Genomic DNA, 24795 nt, shown 5'->3' on the forward strand with positions numbered 1-24795 from the left:
CACGAAAGCCATTCTTGAAGAGGTCGTGGAGAGAATGCATAGATAGGAAGTATTAGTACAGAGAAACCAGCTCAGCAGAACTAATAAATTTTATATTCGTTAAATGGTCGAATCTGTCAATGATACAAGCACAAGGATTTCTTTGCTATACAAGTTATGACCAACAGATGTTAAAACCACTCTCTTCGATTTACGAGTACTTGGAGACATACAGATAAGCTATACTAATCTAAGGGAGACAGAGAATCACTGCTTTAGCTGTGGCATATATCACCCTAAGCTCAACCGAGAATATGAAGTACGCACATTCATTTGTCGTCTGGGAACTCCAATCTCGCAAGCGTTCACCCTTGCTGCAAACCTCAGTGAGCACAGTGACTCACCCATTGAGGAGGGTTCCGGAGAAATGTTAACGAACATTAGCGTCTTTGAGTCTCCCCCAAGACATGGCTGGTTTAGTATGTGTCCAAAGAAAAATAGAAGATGACTAAGAAATTGGACCAGTTTAATGAAAATAAAGCATAAGAAAACTATCCTTCTCATTCATACCAAGAGTTCATATAGTTGTCCATACAATAGATCAAAAAAAAGTAGCTCAGTAAAGGGATGCATGAAAATCTTATGGGGGTTATCACAACCACTCTCTAGCATTTCACTCAAAGCATTTTCTGATAAAAAAAATGACAGAACACCAACTTCAACTGATGCTATTTATGGGATTCTTTCTGGTGCCACAAACTTACACAACGGTAGCTCAAAGATATGGACATGTCATCCAAAAACTACTTATGCTAGAGCCAAATGAAGCTGCTCTAAAAATAGTCAAAGGATAGGCGAAGTTTGTCTGAAAGTCCATCAAGTTGTACTTTACCGTTTTCCATATTACCTTCATTTGTTCCAAGATATATTGAATCACGTACTTATCTCTCTTCAAATAAAAATGTCCTATCCTAACATCATTGAATCATATGTTTGAGAAGATGGATTTTTTGATACGATTCAACTGAATCATATTTTTCGGCATAGGGGTGATTTAGAGGAGATTCAATAGTGAAGAGATTTGATTTCGTATATCTAAGAGAGATACATGAGACTTACAATTCAACTGAATCATATATTTCTGCGTAGAGGTGATTTATAGGAGATTCAATAGCGAAGAGATTTGATTTCGTATATAACATGAGACTTCGCCGTCATCTCTTGTACAAGAAGAGAGACAAAAGCAAAGGATAACATGATAAATGAATTGCTGAAATAAACCATATTGAAAAGTCATTTGATTAATTACCTGAAGCAGATAAGTGAGCTTTGAGTTTCTGAAGGGTACAAAGTCCTCCTTCTTTGCCAGAGCAAAAATAACGTCACTCAAAGATGATAAACTTTTGTTGATTGCCTGATAATATAGGGAAAAAATCATTGCCACAAAAAGTAATATGAGAATCAAACTGAAAATGTTAGAAATCATAGTTTTGTCAAATACTTGGGTTTCCTTCAATCGGTCCCCTGTTGAACCGCTCTTGGAAAGACGTTCACTTCCAGCTAGATCAATGAGATTCAAGATACCTTCTACTTGTTGTTCAGTGCTCTAAAGATAGTAAATTTGAAACAATCAAAGTCATGACAACAAAAAAAATAAAGAAGAAAATGTAACAACACCATGTGCAGTACATTAATCTAGATTATCTAGTATCACTGGAAACAAGTTTTATCACCTCATTGACACCAGATATCCGCAATGTGAAAACAAAATGGCTTCTTGATGATTGCTCATTCATCTGGGTCTTGCCAACTGACCTGAGAGTAACATAAACACAATTTGTGATTCCAAATCCTCTCAAATCAAATCAACAAGTCAAAGAAAAGTAAGAAGTAATTTTTCTTATATTACTCACAGCGTATGTATTGCCCCAAGTTTCTAATACCAAACTTCTTTTCAACCAAAATGTTTTCTCTAACTGGCTCAAAAATATAAAACATTTAATTCCCAAAGGTATTTTTTTAATAAGTAAAAAGGGTGGGCAGGGGTGAACATCGTTAGCTACCTCCTCTAGGCGCGGCCATAAGGGGTATGCACCCACTGTGGAACCAAAGGTTATAAAGTTCATAAAATATATTTTTTCATAAGGGTAAAATCATTGAAATTGAACCAAAAACTTCATATTTCTCTCGACTCAAGAGCATGGTTTTTAGCATTTTCTTTGACTATATTCATATTGGTTCCATGTTTTCACATAAGGAAGAAAAAAAGTGATCTCCTAACCTAATTATGAATGTATCGGTGTTTGACAACGTAGCCCAGTGATAGTGTTGCAACTTGCAAGGGTGTAACCTATTTGATTAACAACATAACTAGAGGAGTGGTTATCCTAAGTTACTTACCTACTATGAGCAGCACGATCCAAAAGAGATGTAACCTCTCTCTTAGTGCAGACATCCACAACAGTGAGATCAGAGACCTGAGCATTCCCATCTACATCATGTTTAATGGCATATTGCTTGCCAGCTGTACCATTTTCTATTCGTGATGAATCTCGATTTGTTAACAAATCACGAATTGTTTCATTGTATATTTCCAGCATTGACACCTACAAAAGTTCCAAGAGAATAAACATAATCAAGAATTATGCATAGAAATGATGCATTTATGCAAAGATGCATTTCATATATTTTCAGCCTGATTGACACCTACAATCCAGAATTATTACCTGCATGTCATATTTCCAGCCTTGACTTAGAAGGGCCTGTTTGGTTTGGAATATTTGTTCTAACGTGCGGGGTATCAACCCTTTCTGGTCAGAATGTCCTGGCTTACCCATCATGGTATAGGTTTTTCCTGAACCTGTCTGGCCATAGGCAAAGATGCAAACCTGAGGAAAGGAAAGTAAAATTATTTTTTGAAGTACATATAATACTAGCAAATAGCAATATCCTTATCATACTTCTCTTCTCTTTATAATTACAATTATGGAAGAAAAGAAGGGAGAAGCTCTAGTCAATTGGAAATATACAAGAGAGAGCAGCAGCACGAGGAAGATTATGACAGGAACAAAAGCTCTCACTTAAAATCTCAAAATGCCATATTAAAGTGGTGCACTATGTAAACGCATATTTTAGCAAACACTATATTGTATCACTGTCTATGCCAGTTAAGTAACACAAATATCAGCCGGGAAAAAAACAAGTATCTCCACTTTATGACATTTGGATGATCCTCATCAATATATGCAACAGCATGGACAAGAGCCAATAACAAAAAACTCTTCAAGATATTCCACATAGAACTAGAAAATCAACTTTGAAAGTTGAATCAAAAAATTCAAGATATGTCAGATGGAACTTCAATATATTACCTTGTACCCATCTAAAGCACTTTGAACAAGCTGTGAAATTTCCACAAAAACATCCTCTTGTGTTGCCATTGGCATGAAGACTTTGTCAAAAGTGAATGAATGTTTTTGTCCTGATGGCAATATGAACTTGATATTAGTACCTTAGTTTGAACAAAATGAACTGAATGAAGAATAGGATGACATTCCACTAATAACATTTCTATCTTAGCATAGAACTATTATAATTTACCATTTTGCAGCAACTCAATCCCTCGTCCCCGAGCTTCTGTTGACAAGGGATAAGATATAATCTTCCCTTCAGCCCCAGAAAAATCATCAGGCAGCAGAGGTCGCACTCTACAAAATACTCGAATATTCCCTTTGAGTTCCTGTAGCGCAACAGAATTCAGTAAGATAAATAGACATCAAATATTTATTTGAGTAAGGTGTAGGATCATTACCAATACGGTGTTATGTAACTTTTTACGCAGCTTCTCTCCTTCAATTAGTTTGAATTCTGCATCTTCTAAGCGACTTTGCAACTCACTTAAGAGCTGCTTTTGCCCTTCAAATTCAGCTCTCATCTCCAACGCAGACATATCAGACATCTAAAAATCCATCAAATAACTATCATAACATATTCAGCCAATTCCACAAGTTAATGGCACCATAAATTAACTACATTCATAATTTCCTAAGAGAGCATGTAATACCTGCAGTTTCTTCTCTGCAGCTTCTAGTTGGTCCTGCACCGTCCTTAGCTGGTTACTTTGTGATAAACATCTTGCCTGCAGAAGAAATGATAGATCTCAGATAGCTTACGAGAAGAAAATTTATTTAATGCTTTCAGGTAGAACTAAATAATAACCATAAAAATGTACCTCTAATTCATTTGATTTTGTTGCCAGCTCTTTGCAATTAGCCAACTCTGTTGTTAAAGCTTGTGCTTTCGATTGCTGGCAATCACGATCATCTCTAACTTGTTGTAACTCTGCCCTAAGACTAACAACTTCATTTAATAAAGCATCCTTCTGTCTCGTAGTTTCATGTAGGAAATCCTAATAAAATACAAAGCCAATATAATTAAATCAGATATCAAACAATAGATTTATTTAGAAACAACACCAGAAATTAATGGAGGATAAATATTTAACTTGGAATGGATTGAAGATGGAAAATTTTTGGTCTTTAAGTCATTGCTTAGAAATCATTTCTAAAGCCTAAAAAATATACAATCATAAGGATATACTCAATCCAGAAACCAAAGTTGCATAATTTCATACACTTAGATAAATATTTAAACGTAGAAGTGAATTTTTTAAGACTAATGACCTTCTTAATTATCCTAGACTTAGAGGTATATATAATTTGCAGTTCTAGGTAGGAACTGACATTCGAACAAGGGCATAATGTCAGGAATGTAAACCATCTAATTTATTGCATGGAAGTCACTTACTTCAGTTCTTCAGAACTTCTTCTCATTAACAATGGTCATTCATTCTCCTCCCCCCTCCCTCCCTACCATAACCCCAACCTCCATACACACAAAAAAAGAAAAGAAAAGAAATAACAAACCAGCAAGTGAACCTCTTCCTCATCAAAATTTACAAGAAAGGAAAAGGGTTCTGGACTTCCAAAAGGGTAAACATATTCCTCTTCATCCGTTTACTTGCAATTTCAGAATTCTAGTGTATTAAAGCTACATCAAAACTTATTGAATCAGTGCCTGAGAAATTAGCCTTTTCCATTCACCTTCTACCTCTAAAGAGGATATTAAAACTTTACCACTTTTCAGCTTATCGGTTCTCCAGCAACAAGTCTGAAAGCAAGAGCCAATAAAAAATAAAAATAAAAAGAGTTTTAATTAACTGTTGGTGTTTTTCTTGACAAAACACCTTTGAAATCGCCATAAACAACTTGCTCAGTCCATTATTAGTTGGTTTATTATATTATTTATGCTCAGATACAAAACTAACAGTAGTTTGACCCATTTCGCTTTTGTGCACAACGTTCCAAAGCATATTACATTGTAACTTCACACTTTCTTTCATTCTGAAAATCTATAGATTTTATGGAAATTGCGTGTAGAAATCAAAATTAAAGTACAAATCACAAGTATCACAAGATTTGAACAATAATCAGGCTACTAATCTAATAAAGTCTGCGTTTTGACTTTTGACAAGAAGGTTGATGATTAATATCCAGGGGATAAATTTCTACTCCATTATTTTAGAGGACTCAAGTTCCTACATCACCATAGCACAATTGATTGCCAGACGCAAAAAAAAATAGAGAGAAAGGAACATAAAATAGGCTTACTTTTGATGAAATAAACTGGTCTTGCAAAGAGTGGTATTGACCCCTTAAGTTGCTAAGGTTCTCTACTATTGCAGCTTTCTCTTTCTCTCCACGCCTAATAGTTTCATGTGCTGCATCAAGATCGGTCTGAAGTTTACTATTGTAAACCTGTAAGCTTGAATTGTATTCCTGGAGTAACTTGTACATATCATTAATGGATGCTATCTGCAGAAACCATGAGCACAAACTACATCACATCATTTAGAAATTGAAATGGGAAAGAGAACTGGAAAAAATAATTCCAGTGAATTCAGATCAAATTGCAATGTATTACCCTCTGATTAGCACTTTGTAGCTCTCCTTGAGCTTTGCCAAGCTCCTCTGTGAGATTCGCTTGCAACTTCTCCATACTAATTCTAACCTCTTTCTCATTTGCAAGAGCATCCATTGCAACCTGATTTTTATATCACATATCAAAACAACAAAAAATGCATGAGAAACCCAAATAAGCAAAAGCAAGAGGAACTTCGACGATTGACTATATTTTTTTAACTCGCATTTCTTACCAATTTATCTGATTCTTCTTTGCTAAGTTTCTCCTGTAAAGAAGCAAGACTGTTTCTCAATTCCGCAATAATCATATTCAATTCTTCGTCTTTGTTTTTTAACTGCACCTCTACAATCAAATACAAAAATTTGTAAAAAAAACAATCCAATCAAAATTTTAATGATACTAGAGCAATCAACTATACCCATTTCAGCTAATCTTCGTTCAGTCAATTCTAGCTCATTCCTCAACTTCTCAACATCAAACAAATAATATCCCTCAAGCTCCTGAAACCATCTAATACAGAGTCTAAGCCTCCTTATGTAGTCCATCATATTATCACATCTCTCCTGCAAAAAGAAAAAGAAAAAAGTCACTAATAATCTTATAAGCATTACCACATACTTCCAAGTTCCAACAACTAGATCAAACCTGCAATGTCCATTTAATATTGAATGCTAAATCAGAAAAAAAAAAATACACAAAGTCACAGCACAATCAACAAAAGCTAACCTTGTAATTATACTTGTTTTTGTACTTCATTCTCTCACTCAACAGTGCATCAACATCCTCTCTTGTGAACTCAATACCACCGTATTCCGATCCCCCATTACTGGGTGGATTACTATTTGGGAGAAGATCTTGGCCGCCATTTACAACCGAAAACGCTCGCCGGACTACCCCGTTATGTGTGGGCCCAACCATTTCAACTTTTTGGCACCTACTAATTAATACTCACCTCATCACCGATATATTTCTTCTGCAAATCTTACAAAAAAAGAAAAAAGAAAAAAAGAGATCGTTTAGCAATGCAGTCTTGAAAAGAAACACACAAGAAATTCACCAGCAAGAGGAACAATTAGCAACACAGTCGAGGAAAAGACACAAAGGGGAAATTTTGAAGCAACCCACTTTGCGACTCCAACACTCAAAGACATTTTACTGAACAGAAATTACAAAAAAAAAAAAAAGGAAATTGAAAGAGACCCATCAATAGACAGAAGACGAAGACTAAACCCAAATCTTGAAATGGTAATAGAACTCACGTTTGGGGAACTTGTAATGTTGTCATGGGTTCATGGAGGCCATTATGAAGAAAGACAAAACAGTAGGAAGAATGTGGGGCCATGGATTGCATTCAAAGCCACCGATTTCAATCACAGCCGTTGCTGTTGCGAGCAGGGAGAAGAGAGAGAGGGGAGCTAAGCGACTGAGTATGGACTGTGGACTATGAACTAGGATCCGTCTGTTATTCCGTATAGGATAGTATAATACTGTTATCTAATATATAATTTAATTCATAATTTAATCTAATTCTGTGTTTAGAAAAAATTTAATATTAGGTTTGTATAGTATAAGATTTATGGTAATATATCTAGATTATACCCAATTAAAATGAGAATGAAAGGTTTTTTATCATTTGACATGTTATTTCTTATATTAAGTGTTTTATATAAAATAAAAATGAGTTGGAAGTGTTTTAATATTATAAGACCGGTATCGTATAAGAACCATTTTTATATAAAATTATAATATCTCGAGTATTTTTAAAAAAATCCAAACACCCGATAACTTCATTAAAAAATAATTTTATATTATACAGAATCTTATTCTCCCATCCAAACGGAGCCTAATAAATTAATTCTTTATTCAAAATCTGTAGAAGAATTAACAAAATAAAGAAAAATTATTCTCCGTCACATGGTAGATTTCCCAGCTTTGGTTTTGGAGGGACATGAAAAAGGAAACATGTATAGATTTTATTACTACTGCTGAGGTTTCGAATTGTTTATGAAATTGCACAAGGCGAGTGAGTAAATGTTAGTTTTGACCATTGACAGATTGTCCCTGTTATAATTCGTTTTCTCACGTTTTAAATATTTCAGTTTGGTCACTCATTTTACAACTTTGTTTCAAGGTCAGGTTTTTTGTTGGTTCGATCAGTCAAAGTGCTGACATGGCATATTGACCAAAAGCTTTTTGTCTAAAAAATGACATGGCAAATAATTTGCTGATGTGTCACCATTAGTTGTAGATGTTGGGTGCCATGTGTATTATGACACAAATTGATTTGTGGGGCTTTCACCTCTATCTGAACCCTAGAATTGATTCCCTTCTCTCTCGACCAAAACCCATATGTCGTCGTCATCCTTGCAGGCCACGGCGACCACTTATGCGTCAGAATCGAACTCAAGTCCCTTACCTCAATCTCTAAAGAGATCCAATCCGAAGATCGTGAGTGTACAGGGGAAAACTCCGACGGCATATATGTTTGCAACAAAATGGTTTTTTTGACTTTTTGATGCCATGTCAGCACTTTGACTGACTGAACAAGCAAACAACATGCCCGTGGAACAAAGTTGTAAAGTGAGTGGCCAATGTGAAACATTTGGAATGTGATGGAGCGAGTTGTAATAGGAGGATCTGTTAGTGGCCAAAAGTAACATTTACTCTGCAAAAGGCCGTGTTTGTTTGTAGAGAGAGATCAGTTTAGATATTTTGTAATGACTAGATTGCCCTTGGATTTTACATTAAAAAAATTTTCTTCTAATCTTGTCTTTTTCCAAAGGTGCAAACCAAGTGCATTGCTTTTAGTTTTAGGAGGTGTTTCTTTATTAGAAATACATATATTGGTAATGCACGTGCATACCAAGTGCATTATTGTTTTACAAGTTGTGAAATAAATCGACCTAGTTGAGACGTATTATTTAGTGTTTAGTTCCGTGAAAATATGAAAGTGACTTATATAGATCTTAAATTTGATAAATTATAAAGAATAAAATATGCAAAAAAGAAGAAGTAAATTTGTTAGGGCTATATAAAAAGTCCATCATGGTTATTAAATATGAATTGCATATTCGACTTTGCGATAAGATCTATTCATTAAAAATAATCGATTCAATGCATTTCTTACTTACCCATAGTTGTTATATGGGATTTGTTAGGGCTATCTAAAGGTCCATCTTGGTTATTTTCACAAATGCCTAACTAAACAAATCCCTAGCTAGCTAGTCACCCATAAACTACCCAACATTGTAGGTATTAAAACAACCTAACAACTCTTGCTTCAAATGGATTTTGATGACCTTCTTTTCTTCTCTTTTTTTTCACTTTCCTTGCAAAATCTTTTATTTTACTAATCCTCATTTAATCATTTAAACAAGATTAAGATAAAAGTGGGGCACCCATCTCACATGGGGAACTAAACAAGTTGTTGGGACATCTTTTTGTCTCTTTTGGTGCTTAGATCTACCAATGTACAACTCCTTTTGGAGGCTTCTTCTACATCCATGGTTAGATTTTATGCTAAACTTGTTACATGAAGCTACTTCTTTATATCACTTTCCACCTTCCAAAATCTTCTATTATACCTTTCTCAAAACTCTTGATGTTCATGGCTTGCCTTTTTTGGGTAGATTATGTGATAATTAGCCAGGGATAATGATATTGGGTGCAAAATCAATCGAAGATTAATATATCCATCCACATTTTGGTAAATACTTTAAATTAGGTGTCATACAGTATTGTTAAGATTTTATCTCACTTCGGATTGTTATAATCCAACCGAGTAACATATAAGCAAAGGTTTATGTCCTCTCACACAACCAACACGTTTTCTGAGCCTAATAACAAATTGCGATGACCCTAGGAAAATAAATCCGTGCAGACCTTTGAACCAAAACGGACAGTATTGATTTGTAAATTTTGTGCTAATAGACAAATGGCATTGAAAGTCTAATCTTTGCATGGCCGAATTGGACTGCTAATGTTGACCCTTTTGCACAAGAACAATTTTTTTCTATTATTTTTACTTTAATCAAAATCCCACACATGTTGGAGAGATATATATATGTTGCTCTTGAGCCCCTTTTGTGGATAGCCTGCAAGAAATAATTTTTAAATTTGTGCGGGTTGGGCCTTGCTGACTGACCTGTTTCTTGTGTCAAACGGGCCTTGGGCTGGACTTTGCATTGCCCAATCGCATAAAGAGTATTCAGCCTATTATGAATGTGGCCCGATCTGCATTAGGGTCGGCTTTGGTTTGAGACTTTAAAGCTTGAGGCCAACCCGGGCAGACCCAAACATTTGATTACCTCTAGCCCAACCCAGCCCATTGCATCTCATAATGAAGAAAACTCTTAGTAAACATAATTAACATCTAATAGACTTGTATGAACTTTAGGGCACTAGAGGATGTCATGGATAAATTATAGGTTACTTAGGTATCAATAACTATTGTTTAATCTTATAATATTATTGAACGATTATTTGGGAACAAACTCCCATGTCTATCCTAAACAATTAAGTAATATATATAATTTTCAAAATTGTTAATTGATTAGATTTTCAAGAAAATAATTGTGAAATAATATCAAAACAAGATTAGGATTACGATGCTCTCATACAATACACGTTTGTTTTGTTAAGAAAATATCGATCTTATCCAATGGGTGCCTAGGTATTATTCAAAATACATCGATCTCATACAATCTAATAACTGCCGCAGTTTTCGTTTACAATACATCGGTTACATCACTATTATCCAATGGGCGCTTGTAGTTTTTCTTTTTATTTTTTCAACGTTGAGGGTTCAAAACACGTCTATATAAACACACAGGTGACAAAACCATCTCCATCTCCATCTACAAACAAACAATTAGTGAACTATGGTAGTAAAGAGTTTAGAAATATATGATACTAAAGAAGACAATGATGATGAAGACGAGAGGTTCAAGCCACAGAATTCAACCACATATTGGATCAGTAATTCACCAAAAAAAGCTTCCGATCAACCCTCCTGGTAAGACAAAGTTTTGATTTATATTACATAAGTTCTTTTTCTTATTGCATTCTAGTTTTTCTTAAAAAATCTTTTTTGTTATGTAGGAATACCTAGGAGGGAGAAGAAAGGCCAAAGCAAATTGTCATAACGAAGGTAGAGAACATGCCAATGACGACAATGATGCAGCCAGTGAAAAGACAGGTTGAGGAAGAGAGTGAAGAAGAACAAAAGAAGGAGATGGAAAAAAATACATGAAGGTTGTAAAATACTAGTGTAATTCTTAGGTGTAGAATATATATATATATATATATATATATTTATTTATTTATTTATATATATGACTACAAAATAATATTGCACCTCTCATTGTAAAAACAAATTCAAGAATTAATAAAAATCATTTGAACTTAATTTCTCTATTCTTCTCTTTTATTGCGTCCATGCCATTGAAGGTTTCTGTTGAACTCAGAGATGTTTTAAGGCTTTTGTTGGGGTCCATCAGTCTGGGCCCTACAGGGCCCATCTGGGTTGTCCACGTCCGGGACTTCACAATGGAACTACAGTATATAACTACCAACAGAAATCTGAAATTTCAGAAACCAAACATTCCTCCAATACTTCATCCACCTAGAACCCTTCTCTTATCGTTCTCTTGTCCTCCATCTATTGCACTCTCTGTGTTTGAAAGAATGTCTGACAGAGAAGAAGAAACTAAGAGTGGTGATTCTCCACCACCACCACTATCACCTTTTCAAGAAGGCCGCACCACTTTCACCATGAATCTTTTTCTACAAGAAGCTGTTTATGCTCTAATGGCAGAGGCCAATCTACCAAAACACCACAATTATGAACCAGGAGAATCGTCAAGAAGCTCTCTGCCACCAGTCCAAGACTCTGCTCTGAAAGGGCCATTTGATGATACTGTCGGTGTTGGTGATTCTGCGGAAGATGAGCAACCAAGAAATGAAGAGGAACAGACACCAAGAACTGAACCAATTGAAGATATTCAAGAAAAAGCATACCCATTTGATAGCACTGGTGGAGTTGATGATTCTGCGGTAAATGAGGAAAAGAAGAAAGGAGATCAGGGACCAAGAAGTGAATCAAATCAAGATTCTTGGGAAAATGAGGTAAAGAAAGAAGTTGGCGAGCCAAGAAATGAAAAGGAAAACCCAGACCCATTGGCTTTGCTGTTTGTTTCTGACATAGATGGTGATTCTCATGAAAATACCGAAGAGGAAATAGAAGATCATAGACCAAGAAGTGTGCCTGAACAAGGGAGATTTGGGAGTGAAGTTTTTGAGCCAAGAACTGAACCAGAAGAAGCAGACGCATTTGCTTTGATGTTGCTCTCTGGTGTGGCAAGAGAGATTGGGTTCTGGAAGGACCTGCACTGTCCTGGTTCATCAGTGAATAAACCCCCATTTAACCCTAATGATGAGTCTCAAGAAAATGTGGAAAGCGATGAAGAAGATCAGAAACTAAGAAGCAAGATAGCAAACTGGTACGCTGAGAACATGTATAGCGAATCCAATAAAGAGATTAGCTCCTTGACTGATGTGATGAAAGCATTTGAGTTGCACAAGATGCAGAAACAGGACGGTGGCAGGCGGGTTGAGGGGACATTGGGAATCGATGATATTGATTCTCATGTCGTAGAGGAGAAGACAGAGAAGAGTCCAATGAATGACTCGAACGAGCCTTGGACATATTTGGACACTGAGATTGCAATCTTGGAGAGCATTATTGATTACAAGGCCAAGAAAGGCAGGTACCCATTTACTGATAACACTGACTTGGCTGATTTCATGAAGAATTGGCTTCGAATCGATGTTCACATTGGAGAATTCAGTGATCTGATTCAGTTTTTGAGGCACAAATATGCAAAGAGAGCTGGAAAGAGGCCTGTGAATGTGGATACTCCTAAGACCAAGGAAGAAAAGGTGCTTGAATTAGCACTTAGGATATGGGGATAGGGGTGGTCAAGCTCTCCAGATTGAGTTGTTAGACTAAAGACATGAAAATTACAGGATTGTTTAGAATTCAGTTTTGATTAAACAGAACATCTTCTGCTAATTGTCTCTGTAGTAAATTGCAGATGGGCATACTTACAAGAGGAATACATTGATTTGTAGATTGTAAAAACATTGGTGTTATGATGAATCAGTGATATTCATTCCTCAGAGTTGTGATTATTTGATAAAACTTTCAACAACAATGCTTTTTTTTTTATTCTTCTCTGTGATTCAACATTACTCATCAGACCATGGAGATGATGAATAGGTGAAGTTCCTATTAACAGAAGCAGTTTATGGTTTTTTTTCCCAAATCCTGCAAAATCTGTGACATTTATATACACACACACATATATAATAAACAGAGGGTTTAAAAAATAAAATGGGGTCCACCATAGAGTCCACGTCACTATCCAGTATGTACCATGTGTGCGTGTGTATATATATATATACAGCAGTTTGATGCGAACTTGTTTTTAGTTTTAACTACCAACAGAATCTCAAGTTTCAAGAATTCTAATACTTCTCTACGTGTTCGACAAAATGTCTGGCCAAGAAGAAGAAGAAGAAAGTCCCGAAATTCCAAGCATGAATCTGTTTCTACAAAAAGCTGTTTATGCTCTAATGGCTGATTTCGGTATACAGATAAACCCCAATCCCAATCCTCCTCTGGAATCCCAACAAGAGTCTTCAAGAGGTACTGCTCGTTCTATACGTATTATTGAACCTGCATTGCCATTGAATAAAAGGTCATTTGAAAGCACTGGTGGGGTTGATGATTCTGAAGAAAATGAGAAGAAGAAGAAGAACAAGAAGGAAGATGAGAAACCCAGAAGAGAATCGTCACAATATTCTGAGGAAAATGAGAGAAAGAAGCAAGAAGAGGATCAGGAACCAAGAACTGAACCAGATGAAAATTCTCTGGAAAGTCAGGAAAAGATGGAGGAAGATGATCAGGAGCCAAGAACTGAACCAGCACAAGGGGAAAATCTAGCTGAAGATTCAGATGAAAATGAGAATAAAAAGCAAGAAGAAGATCAGGGACTAAGAATTGAACCAGCTGTTCAAGACTCACAAGAAGATGAGAAAATGAAGAAAGAAGATGATACAGCAGAAGGTTCAAAGAAAAATGAAATTGGTGAAGAAGTTCAGGATCCAAGAGATGAATACGAGGACTCTCCTGTGTTTCCACTTTATGATTCCGACTACTCTCCTTCCTCGCCACCCTATGATTTCCGGGACGCTCTTGCCATGCCAGTGAGGAGACGTCTATTCAACGTGAATGATGAACATGATGATTATCTGAAAAGTTCGACAGGGGTGAAGATATGGGAAGACAGTGATTCTCAGATTGCACAGAATGTGACTGAGAAGAGTCCGGTGAAGGACTTGAACGAGACTAATTGGACGCATTTGGATACTGAGCTTGCAATCTTTGATGGAGTTATTGGGTACAAGGTAAACAATGGCAGGAACCCTTTCCCTGATAACAGTGACTTAGCTGATTTTATCAAGAATTGGCTTCGAATTGACGTTTCGGTTAAAGAATTCAATGAGTTGATTACGTATTTGAGGAAGAAATATTATGTGAAGAGAGATGGAAAGAGGCCTTTGAATGAGAGTTCTTCTGAGGCTAAAGATGAAAAAGTCCTTGACTTTGCACATAAGATATGGGAATAGTACAGGCCTCCAAATTGACTGGTTGTAAAACTAAGGAATTGAATCTAGGGGATCCATTGATGTAATGTTTAGTTAGGTTGTAAAGACTATAGAATTCATGAATGTTCATCATTGATTCTTGTTTGCACATTTTTTTAATGCTGTCTCATTGTTTTGAATGATATTCTGCATATAAACTGGTCTGCCTATCCTAATTTGTGTGGTTTGCTTCAAAGCTTAATATGTCCAAAGCAGCTGAAGATCTCAAACAATAATGGATTTAGCAGACTAAGAGAAACATAGGTAGTTAGTAAGAGTACTGGTTAGAGCTTTCATTGCATTGCTGCTTGTAAGATTGATATATGGTACGTTTACCAGTCATAGTCCTTATATTCTGATATATATACATATATCTCTCTTTCTACCTTTTGAGGCTGAGATCATCCTTTTCATTCCTTTGCCCCGTGCTGTTGTGGCGGACTCTATGATATGGCATTGGGAGTCCAATGGAAAATACTCAGTAAAGAGTGCGTACCATCAAGCCATGAACTGGAAGTGTCAAGCTAACTCTGCTTCCTCCTCTTCTTCTGAAGGGGCGGTCTTCACCTGGGGTAAACTCTGGCAGATTAATGTGCCAATAAAACTCAAGACATTTGTTACGGGCTGCAGTGAAGAACACCATTCCTACACACTCCAATCTCCTAAGAGGTCACATTGGTAACCATTCCCTCTGTGTAGGGTGTGGAGCTCTTTTTGAAGATGTAGATAATGTTTTTAGAAAATGCAGTATTGCTAGGAGATTGTGGAAGGAACTCTCACCTTGTGAAGCTTTTGAGTTGGGTAATGGTGTTAATTTTGTTGATTGGGTGGCTGCTGTGATGCATTCGCGGAAGTCGGATTTAAAGAATTCTATGGTTTGTATGAAATCTTGTGTAATTGTATTGACTGTATGAATCAATCATATATACATGCACGTGTGATGAGTTTCCTTAACAAACATGGAAACTGAATCACGGTAATAATGGCTAATTACAAATGAATATTACATAGAATAAATCAAGATATAACTGCATCATGTTGTGATTGCTGCACCGGAATTAGCTCCTCTGTCAGTACCAGAATTATCTCCTCTGTCAGTACCCATTTACAACCAACAATAGTTTGTGTGTGTAGATGGAACGAGAGACCAGGTCTTATTTCGGATAAGAGCTTCAAATTCATCAGACATGGCATGGCGCCAACATTGGGATTAGACAGCGTGGTTGAAAGTGGAAGGTTCGGACTCAATAACTCTAGTGGGGGTAGTGGGGGTAGTGAGTGAAGTTTGGAGAGAGAAAGGCTTTTTTGGTTTGTAAATATTGTTCTGGGCTCGAGTGACTATGCGGGGCGGAGAAGGATGGTGGGTAGGGGAGATGGGTTCAGGATGGGTTGAGGAGATGGGTTCAAGATGCTTTGGTATGTGTGTGGGTGACGTGTTAAAGGTTGGAGAAGGACTTACCTGTGGAGGTGCCAAGCGGGGAGCATCTTGACGCTGGTGATGAGTAGTAGGATCTGTAGAAAGTGATGAATCACTAGACATAGAAGTTAGTGGGGGATTGGACAATGGCTGACCACAATTAGAGGAGGAGATGATGTTGGGAGTGACTAGAACGGGAGAGGTATCATGGGACACATTAGTGGTGGGTGTGATGGGATTGTGAAAAAAATTTATGGAGATGGGGAGAAGACTTGGTGAGTACGGTAGATGAATTGTGTTGAAAATGAAAGATGCTTTCTACAAAGACAACATGCCGAGAAACAAAGACTTGACTCTTGGATGGGTCATAACAGTAGTAAGCATGATTGGGGATAGAGTACCCAAGAAATATACACGGCCGTGAACGAGGTTCAAGTTTGTGTTTGGTGTAGGGTCGTAGCCAAGGATAGCATAAGCAACCAAAGATTTTTAAATTGCCATAGTTCGGATGATGATGGAAAAGTTTGTGATAAGGTGTATCAAAATGAAGAACAAAGCTGGGCATCCTATTTATGAGATAGGTGGCGGTTTGAAAGGCATAAGACCAGAAATGCAAGGGCAAGGATGCTTGGTGGAGAAGAGTAAGGCCCGTTTCAACAATATGACGATGTTTCCTTTCAGCAGAACCCACATGCTCAGGTGTATGCGGGGGTGATGTGAGGTGTTGAATCCCATATTTACTGAGAATGTGAGTGAGGCCTTGGTGTTCTCCACCACCATCTATATAAACGGTCTTAATTGAAGTTGAGAAAAAATTTTCAATTAAAATTTTGAATTTTTCAAAAATATTGGAGACATCAGATTTTACCTTCAGAGGGTAAAATCAAGTATATTTGGTGAAACAGTCGACAAAGATAACATAATATCGAAAACCACCAAAGGAATTAATTGGTGCAGGGCCCCAAACATCTGAATAAATAAATTGAAAAGGAGCATGACATTTAATAGAAGATGTCTTGAATGAAAGCTTGTGACTTTTATTACAAAGACAAGAATTGCAGCTAGATGAAGAAAAATCAGAAATAGGAATCAATTGACTGGAAGACAATTTTTTTTGAATTACAATTGATGGGTGACCTAGACGTTGATGCCATAGTTGCGATGTTGTAGCAAGATGAACAGATGGAGTAAGAGGTGTGGAACTGGAGTTCGACCATTCATACAAATTGTTCCTACTCCGGCCGCACGCCAAGGATGCCCCCGTACTCAGGTCCTTCACAAGAAAATGGTCAGGAAAAAATTCAATAGAAGTGTTATTTTGACTGCAAAATTGGGAAACGGAGACAAGATTTTTTTTAATGGAAGGTGCACACAAAATATTGTTCAGCATAAATTTAGTTATGGGTGAACAAAGTGTCGAAGAGCCAATATGAGAGATAGGGATACTATTACCATTGCCAACCATGACGTTTTCTTCACCTGTATAGTCAGACGACATGGTTAAATTTTGAAGATCAGACGTTATATGATAGGTAACCCCAGAATCAAGAACCCAGTTGTTTGATGATGAACTCTGGTCACGGTCTAGATAGTGGGCTAGAGGTTGCCCGTTGAAGTGAGTAGAAGGCTTTGGCTTGGACCGACAGGTTTTGGCTGAATGTCCCGGTTTGTCACACAGTTGACAGAAAACTCAGGATGGACTAGAAAAGTTGTTCGGGAGCCAGGAAGAAGAAAAATTCTGATTAGTAGATGAACCCGAGTAAAGTTGACTACCTTAGGCATTGTTGCCTTTGTAGGAATTGTGTCCAGACCGTGAGAAATTTTGGTGACCCGAGGAATATTGTTGGTTACCATGAAATCCACCTTGATTAGTCCTACCGCCACGAGATTTAAAGTTGCCTCTTTTGGATGTGAAATTGGCTGTAATTTGAAAGTCATCACTTGCCTTGTCATTTGGTTTGTGTACCAGTTCTTCATCGAGCATCTTGTCAAATAAATCTTCAAACGTGATTGGAGTGTCACGAAATCCACGTGATTGGAGGAATATTGTTGGTTACCATGAAATCCACCTCGATTAGTCCTACCGCCACGAGATTTAAAGCTGCCTCTTTTGGATGTGAAATTGGCTGTAATTTGAAAGTCATCACTTGCCTTGTCATTTGGTTTGTGTACCAGTTCTTCATCGAGCATCTTGTCAAATAAATCTTCAAACATGATTGGAGTGTCACGAATGCGAACTACAACTGTTAATTCTTTGAACTCACCATTCAGACCATTGAGAGTGTGAGCCATTATTTCAACATCGCTTAATGAGTGACCGATTTGAGCTAAGTCTTCAACCAAGACTTTGATGCGGTTCATATATTCAACAACTGTCTTGCCTTCTTTCTTCGTGTTCATCAGTGTTGAGAGGAGGGTGATATGAGTGTTGGATCGATTTGCATAGCTTGACTCCAATTTGCTCCAAGCTTCAGCAGATCGCTTGTAATTATTGATTGTTGGTCCGATAGAGCTGTGAACCGTGGCCTGCATGCCTAGTAGTACCAGTCGATCTTGACAGAGCCATAGTTGGTGATCCGGTTCAGATTCGGGACACACCAGGGATCCGTCGACATATCCGAGGAGACCGTATCCAAATAGGAGATTGGTCATCTGCGACTTCCAAGAGGAATAATTTCCACCATCTTTGTTAAGTTTGAACTGTATTTGAGATGAAGCGTTGAGGGAGATTAAGTTGTCGGTAAGAGGAGTAGAGGGGCCGCACGTTAAAGAGTTGGAGATTGTAATAGGATTCATGGTGTTGCCATGAGAGGTTTCTGAGTCAGACTTGGGAGAGGAAGGGCTGGACATCTTGAAGGTGAGAAAGAAAAGAGTTGCAGGAGATGGAGAGAGGAAAAAAAATAGGGTCGGCTGTTCTAGACAGCAAACTCCGATACCATAAAGAATTCTATGGTTTGTATGAAATCTTGTGTAATTGTATTGACTGTATGAATCAATCATATATACATGCACGTGTGATGAGTTTCCTTAACAAACATGGAAACTGAATCACGAAAATAATGGCTAATTACAAATGAATATTACATAAAATAAATCAAGATATAATTGTACCATGTTGTGATTGCTGCACCGAAATTAGCTCCTTTGTCAGTACCAGAATTATCTCCTCTGTTAGTACCAGAATTATCTCTATCAGGATTGTAAGATTTTGTTTGTAACCGTGATTTGGGTTTTGTGGACCACGAGAAATGCTATTGTTCATCAAGGACATTGAGACTTTGGTATCCTTAAATCCAAGGTTTTCTCTTTTGTGGCTGAATTTTTGGCCTACTGTACTGGCCTACTGGGGGTCCCTCTCTCAACTCTCTGCCCCAGACTGGAGTTTCTCCAGGTCGGGTGCCAGGATGGCAGGTGCCCGAGGTGGGCAAATTTAAGCTCAATGTGGATGGTACGATTTTTGTGGAGCTGAATTCTATTGGGGCGGGCGCCACATTGAGAGATCATCATGGGTCCCCGCTGTTATGTTTGTCTGAGAGGATGCCTGGGAGGGTGGATCCAATGTTTGCAGAGCTTTTGGCTGTTACTTGCTCCTTGAGATGTTTGTTGGCTGCAGGCTTTCACGAGTTCATTCTGGAGATTGATTCAACCAACGTTATTCATGCACTTACTTAGGATGATTTCCTAGAGTCCAAGTTGGGTCACTTTGTAATGGAGGCTAAATCATTAATGTCCGCCTTTGGGGTTGTGCAATGTTAACATATTCCTCGTGATGGTAACTCTATAGTCCATTGTCTTGCTGGTATGGCAAGTTTTGAGGGTGGGAGTCAGGTTTGGAGGGCTGTATGCCCTGTGCAGGTTGAGACCTTTGTTGCAAGGGATCGTCAACTTTGTCTGTCGCTGTTTCTTTTTCTCAAAAAAAAAATATTCCGATATATATGGGCTTGTTATTTAGTTCTGAAGCCCATCATAAAACGGGCCCATTAACATGTCCTATATTATATATTGAGAAAATTTTATATACACATCACAAAACTATTATCTTTACAATTACACCATTTTTATAACATTATAAGTTTGCATAAAAAATTAATAAGTTTACACACAAAATATCAATGAAAATACCAATATACCATTATCTTGTATAATATTAAGAATAATATTGTTAAGTTTACACGCAAACCCACCTTATCGATTTTACCGATCTCGGACAACAGCTCCTACCATTTGTGAGGTTTGACATGCAAATCATTTTCTGTTGTTTTCAGTACTTCCATAACTCATAAAAATGAAAAATCCCGTAGGTTCAGCTCTTCATCCCTAATTCAAAATTCACGAGGAAATATGAAGATTTTCTACTTACATGGCTTGCCAGCATGTAAAGTATCAGGTAATATGCAGCTCCAGTCCATGCCGTTTCTGTCACAACTCCTCTGTGGCATTGATTATTTGCGATGAGAGTGGAAATATAAGAAATAGTCTTGGGAGGTATTGGAAAATGATGAAGAACCTCATAAACTTTTTTTGTATTTGTCATTGTTGAACCCTTAAGTAGGGGTCAAAATTAGGTTGTTTTCTTATCTGAATCATATTAGGTAGCTCAAGATGATGGTTGTTCGAGCTGAAATTTTACGTGTGTATGTGTGTGTGTGTGTGTATATATATATATATTGATGGTTGTTCTATCATAAATTTTGATAAATTGAATATGTTTATATGAGATGTTCAAGCATGACAATCCGTTTTGAGATGATCATGCAAGCCGAATTCAAGAGATTAAGGCTGTCATTTTTGCTCGGCGTTTGAATTCATAATGACGGGAAGGACTTACCATATTTGAAGGTATACAATATATTGTGAGAAATAAAATCAAGACTTAATCAATCTACTTATATTTATGCAAGTCCAGGCCAACTATAAAAGGAAATAAATCAAAAGGTTTCCTAATCTAAATCGACGTGAATTAGGGATAAATATGACTCATAATTAAATAAATACAACCAACTATGAACTCCCTTCCCTCCTTGTATGTATCTACTCTTTGGTTGCATTGCGTTACCTCTGAACGGAAAAGATGTGTGGCTGCTACAACTCCAAGTCAAGGAATAGTACTGATTTCTTCTCTACGCTTCTGTATGATATAGTTTTGGATGTCCTGGCAAGGCTCTCCACCAAAATCCTCTCTCAATGCAAGTTTGTCTACAGATCATGGCTTGAGATCATCCAATCCCTTGAATTCGCCCGCTTTCACCTTCAAAAGTCCACCCTTCGCAACACCACCATCATCCTTGGCAAGAGTGATCTTCTAGGTTACTTCAACTTAATTGAATTTAATGATTTGCCTGATTATTCTAACAGTAAATCTGCTTTATACAATCAAAGTAGAGTCAATGTCAATCTTTGTTCTGTTTCTTTTTTTTACGAGTTTCTATTGGACAAAGTCCCACATCGGGTAATAACCCAGCAAAAATCCTGTATATAATAGCAAGCCCTCCTTCCCTCTAATAGGCCTTTTAGGGGGAAGACAATGGAGGCCCAGAATTTCTACATGGTATCGGAGCAGATGTGCACTTGTCCTCGATAAGAAGTCCACTCGTTGGGCCTTGGGCAAAGATACCCAGTCCACGAGTGCGAGGGGGTGTTGGACAAAGTCCCACATCTACTGGGTTCAGCAACAATATTCAGTTTATAAGGGGCAAGCCTTCCTCCCCTTAATAAGCCTTTTAGAGGGAGGGCCAAGGGCCCAACTTTTTGAGATGGTATCGGAGCCAGGGCTCAGACCGGTGTGCACTCGTCCTCGATAAGAAGTCCACTCGTTAGGCCTTGGGCAAAGATACTCAGTCCATGAGTGCGAGGGGGTGTTGGACAAAGTCCCCAAGCCTTCCTCCCCTTAGTAGGCCGTTTAGGGGGAGGGTCAAGGGCCCAACTTTATGAGATGGTATCGGAGCAGGTGTGCACTCATCCTCGATAAGAAGTCTACTCGTTGGGCCTCGGGCAAAGATACCCAGTCCACGAGTGCGAGGGGGTGTTGGACAAAGTCCCACATCGGTTGGGTACAACAACAATATTCAGTTTATAAGGGGCAAACCTTCCTCTCCTTAATAGGCCTTTTAGGGGGAGGGCCAAGGGCCCAACTTTTTGAGATGGTATCGGAGCCAGGGCCCATACCGGTGTGCACTCGTCCTCGATAAGAAGTCCACTCGTTGGGCCTTGGGCAAATATACCCAGTCCATGAGTGCGAGGGGGTGTTGGACAAAGTCCCACATCGGCTGGGTACAACAACAATATTTAGTTTATAAGGGGCAAGTCTTCCTCCCCTTAATAGGCCTTTTAGGGTGAGGGTCAAGGGCCCAACTTTATGAGAGTTTCCTGTGGGTTATGAGATTGTGGGTTCTTGCAATGGATTGCTTTGCTTCATGGGAAAATGCATGAATAAACGTTCTTTCGTTGTGTATAACCTAGGGGTAGTCACGGTCCGGTTAACCGGACCATTAAGGTAAAACCACTAACCAAACCGGAAGTAATGGTTTCACCTATTATGAAACCATAACCAATCCATAACCACTAAAATCGATGATTACGGTTAACTGGTATTACCGGTTCGGTTTTGGTCACGTTACGGTTTGATGGGCCTTCAAGGTTGACCTAAAAATAAAAGCCCAAAAAATTGTTGACACTCTTTGCTATCTGATGTTCATTAAACACCTAGGATTTTTTTTGCCAAATCCAGTTAGAACTAAATAAAAAAGAAAGAAAGAAAACAAAACAATTTAACATAAGCCAAGCCAATATACAAGTATACTGGCTCAATTCTTAAATAAGGCTTAGAAGCCACTCCATTCCACCATCATCTCCTAGACTATATATTCTCATGACTCAATTCTAAATAAGGCTTAGAAGCCAAGCCAATATACAACCGAGACCTTATTTTTTGAAAGTCACAATATTACAAAATCCTTCCATCATAAATAAATTACAATTTTGGGAATGCATATGCTTATTATACGTAACAATTGAACATAAAGAAGATTGCTAAACTAGGAAGCATACCACATCGTCCAAATCATCGTCATCAGTCGATCTAGGTGACTCTACGATTGGAAGTCTGGAACTCGAGGAGAATCGGAGAAGGCGATACTGGCGAACCGGAGAAGACAAGAAGAGGGAAAGAGGCAGTAGCTAACTGGAGAAGGCAAGAAGAGGGCAAGAGGCAGTGGCGTCGTGGCGAATGACGACCCAATGTGCGACTCTACTCAGCGGCGACTTTTACGAACTGGGTAAAGTTAGGTTAGGTTTTCTGAGTTCTAAAAACGAAAGTCTGAAGTGAACTCTGAACTTCCAATTTCAATTTTCAATATTCAATTAATCAATTCTCTATTATGTATTTTGTATTATAACTTGTATTCTTGTAGGAGTGTAAGTGTCTTTGATTCTTGATCCAATGGTGATCAATCATGAATCATCACTATTTATTATTATATTTTATATCTACGGTTAGTATTTAAGTGAAGTATATATAAATATATGAAATTATATATATATTAACGGTCTGGTCCGGTTAACCATTGGTTATAAAAATGTTAAACCATGGACCGGACCGATAGTATACGGTTATCCAATCCAAACCGGACCGACCGGTCCGGTTTCCGATTTCGGTCCGGGTTCTGGTTTCATTTGAAGAGCCCTAGTGTAACCCTGTTACTGGTGAGCATGTAAGGTTGCCTCTAGCTGTCGACTTGTCGGGCTTCAAATACCTTAGAGCTGGGTTTGGCTATGATTCAGTAAATGATGAATACGAAGTTATCAGAATTTGGTGTTACATGGAAGAGATTAAGTTAATGAGTGAAATTTATACTCTTGGATCTGGAGATGTTACATGGAGGAGCATTGCACAAGTGCCTTACCGGTTTTATTATCATAAGAAAATGGTTCTTGTTGAAGGAGTTCTTCATGCGCCCTACTGGCATTATCAAGTTCTTCCCGCTGAGTTTGACCGTATTCTGTGTTTTGATGTGAAAAGTGAACAATTTCGGCTTCTGCCGGGGCCTGCCAGCCCGCGGTATCACAAAGGTAGCACTCCAAAATATGTGTTTAACCTAGTGGAATTAGGTGGGTGCCTTCGTTGCGTAGATGCTTTTCCGGATGATTTGGTGATATGGATGATGACAGAGTATGGGGTGAAAGAGTCTTGGACTAAGAAATATGTTATTCCCAATCAACAACAATATGTACACATGGACGGAGGGGTTACCTATGGATGGTGGCCTTTGACTTTAATGAAGCGTGGAGAGCTATTGGTTAAAGTTGATGAGATGTCCTTGAGATTCTATAATCCTGATAGAAATATTGAGACTGATACTCAAGTGAGAGTGCGACTTAATCCTCCTCGCTGTTTCTCTCCGCATGTTGCAAGTCTTCTATCCCCTCCGAATGATACAGCCTGCAGCCACTAGACAAAGGGTAATATATAATGCACCTGCTCTTTTAACTTATTACATTTGCATGCATGCATGCAATATCTAGTCGTTTGATGGGTGACCTGCTTCTATTGGTTTTGGATTGGCCAAATGTTGTATTCTCTATTATTGCTGATTTTTATCAAAAGAGGTGACACAAACCATGGATTACAGACCTTGCTCCTAATTGCAAAAAAAATACCTGAAGCTTGTCTTATTAATCGAAGAAATTCATAAATTTAAGTGCATGGAGAG

General features: G+C 37.9%; 2 protein-coding genes across 6 annotated transcripts; one reads left to right on the forward strand and one right to left on the reverse strand.

Moving 5' to 3' along the window:
• Positions 1-71: 71 nt before the first annotated feature.
• LOC119988326 (kinesin-like protein KIN-14N) lies at positions 72-7404 on the reverse strand. 5 transcript variants are annotated; one of them, XM_038833320.1, is made up of 17 exons: positions 7221-7404; positions 6688-6934; positions 6380-6524; positions 6194-6303; positions 5962-6081; positions 5649-5852; positions 4211-4387; positions 4043-4117; positions 3791-3937; positions 3580-3718; positions 3351-3460; positions 2706-2867; positions 2380-2585; positions 1713-1794; positions 1481-1585; positions 1289-1393; positions 271-450 (listed from the first exon to the last, which is right to left on the reverse strand). In XM_038833320.1, exons 2-17 carry the CDS (start codon positions 6877-6879, stop codon positions 271-273), a joined length of 2259 nt encoding a protein of 752 aa, XP_038689248.1. In that variant the 5' UTR covers positions 6880-6934; positions 7221-7404. The 5 variants fall into 5 exon arrangements, with proteins under 5 accessions (XP_038689250.1, XP_038689248.1, XP_038689246.1 ...); XM_038833318.1 differs by having other exon boundaries at positions 6688-6942; XM_038833321.1 differs by having other exon boundaries at positions 7162-7221.
• A 13754-nt stretch (positions 7405-21158) lies between these two features.
• LOC119989417 (putative F-box protein At1g53550) lies at positions 21159-24537 on the forward strand. Its single transcript, XM_038834923.1, has 3 exons — positions 21159-21536; positions 21757-21867; positions 23773-24537. Exons 1-3 carry the CDS (start codon positions 21159-21161, stop codon positions 24535-24537), a joined length of 1254 nt encoding a protein of 417 aa, XP_038690851.1.
• The last annotated feature ends 258 nt before the right edge of the window (positions 24538-24795 follow it).

The sequence above is a fragment of the Tripterygium wilfordii genome, chromosome 21 (assembly GCF_013401445.1).
Source record: "Tripterygium wilfordii isolate XIE 37 chromosome 21, ASM1340144v1, whole genome shotgun sequence".
Classification (NCBI taxonomy): Eukaryota; Viridiplantae; Streptophyta; class Magnoliopsida; order Celastrales; family Celastraceae; genus Tripterygium; species Tripterygium wilfordii.

Excerpts from the sequence above, each read along its gene's own strand:
- LOC119989417 (XM_038834923.1), top strand. The coding sequence starts at position 21,159 with ATGTGTGGCTGCTACAACTCCAAGTCAAGGAATAGTACTGATTTCTTC. Across the intron at positions 21,537-21,756 it reads TGGACAAAGTCCCACATCGG|CAACAATATTCAGTTTATAA; the intron begins GTAATAACCCAG and ends TACTGGGTTCAG. Across the intron at positions 21,868-23,772 it reads CGGAGCCAGGGCTCAGACCG|TGTAACCCTGTTACTGGTGA; the intron begins GTGTGCACTCGT and ends GAAGAGCCCTAG.
- LOC119988326 (XM_038833322.1), bottom strand. The coding sequence starts at position 6,879 with ATGGTTGGGCCCACACATAACGGGGTAGTCCGGCGAGCGTTTTCGGTT. Across the intron at positions 3,719-3,790 it reads AGTTACATAACACCGTATTG|GAACTCAAAGGGAATATTCG; the intron begins GTAATGATCCTA and ends GTTGCGCTACAG. Across the intron at positions 1,586-1,712 it reads GGATATCTGGTGTCAATGAG|AGCACTGAACAACAAGTAGA; the intron begins GTGATAAAACTT and ends TACTATCTTTAG.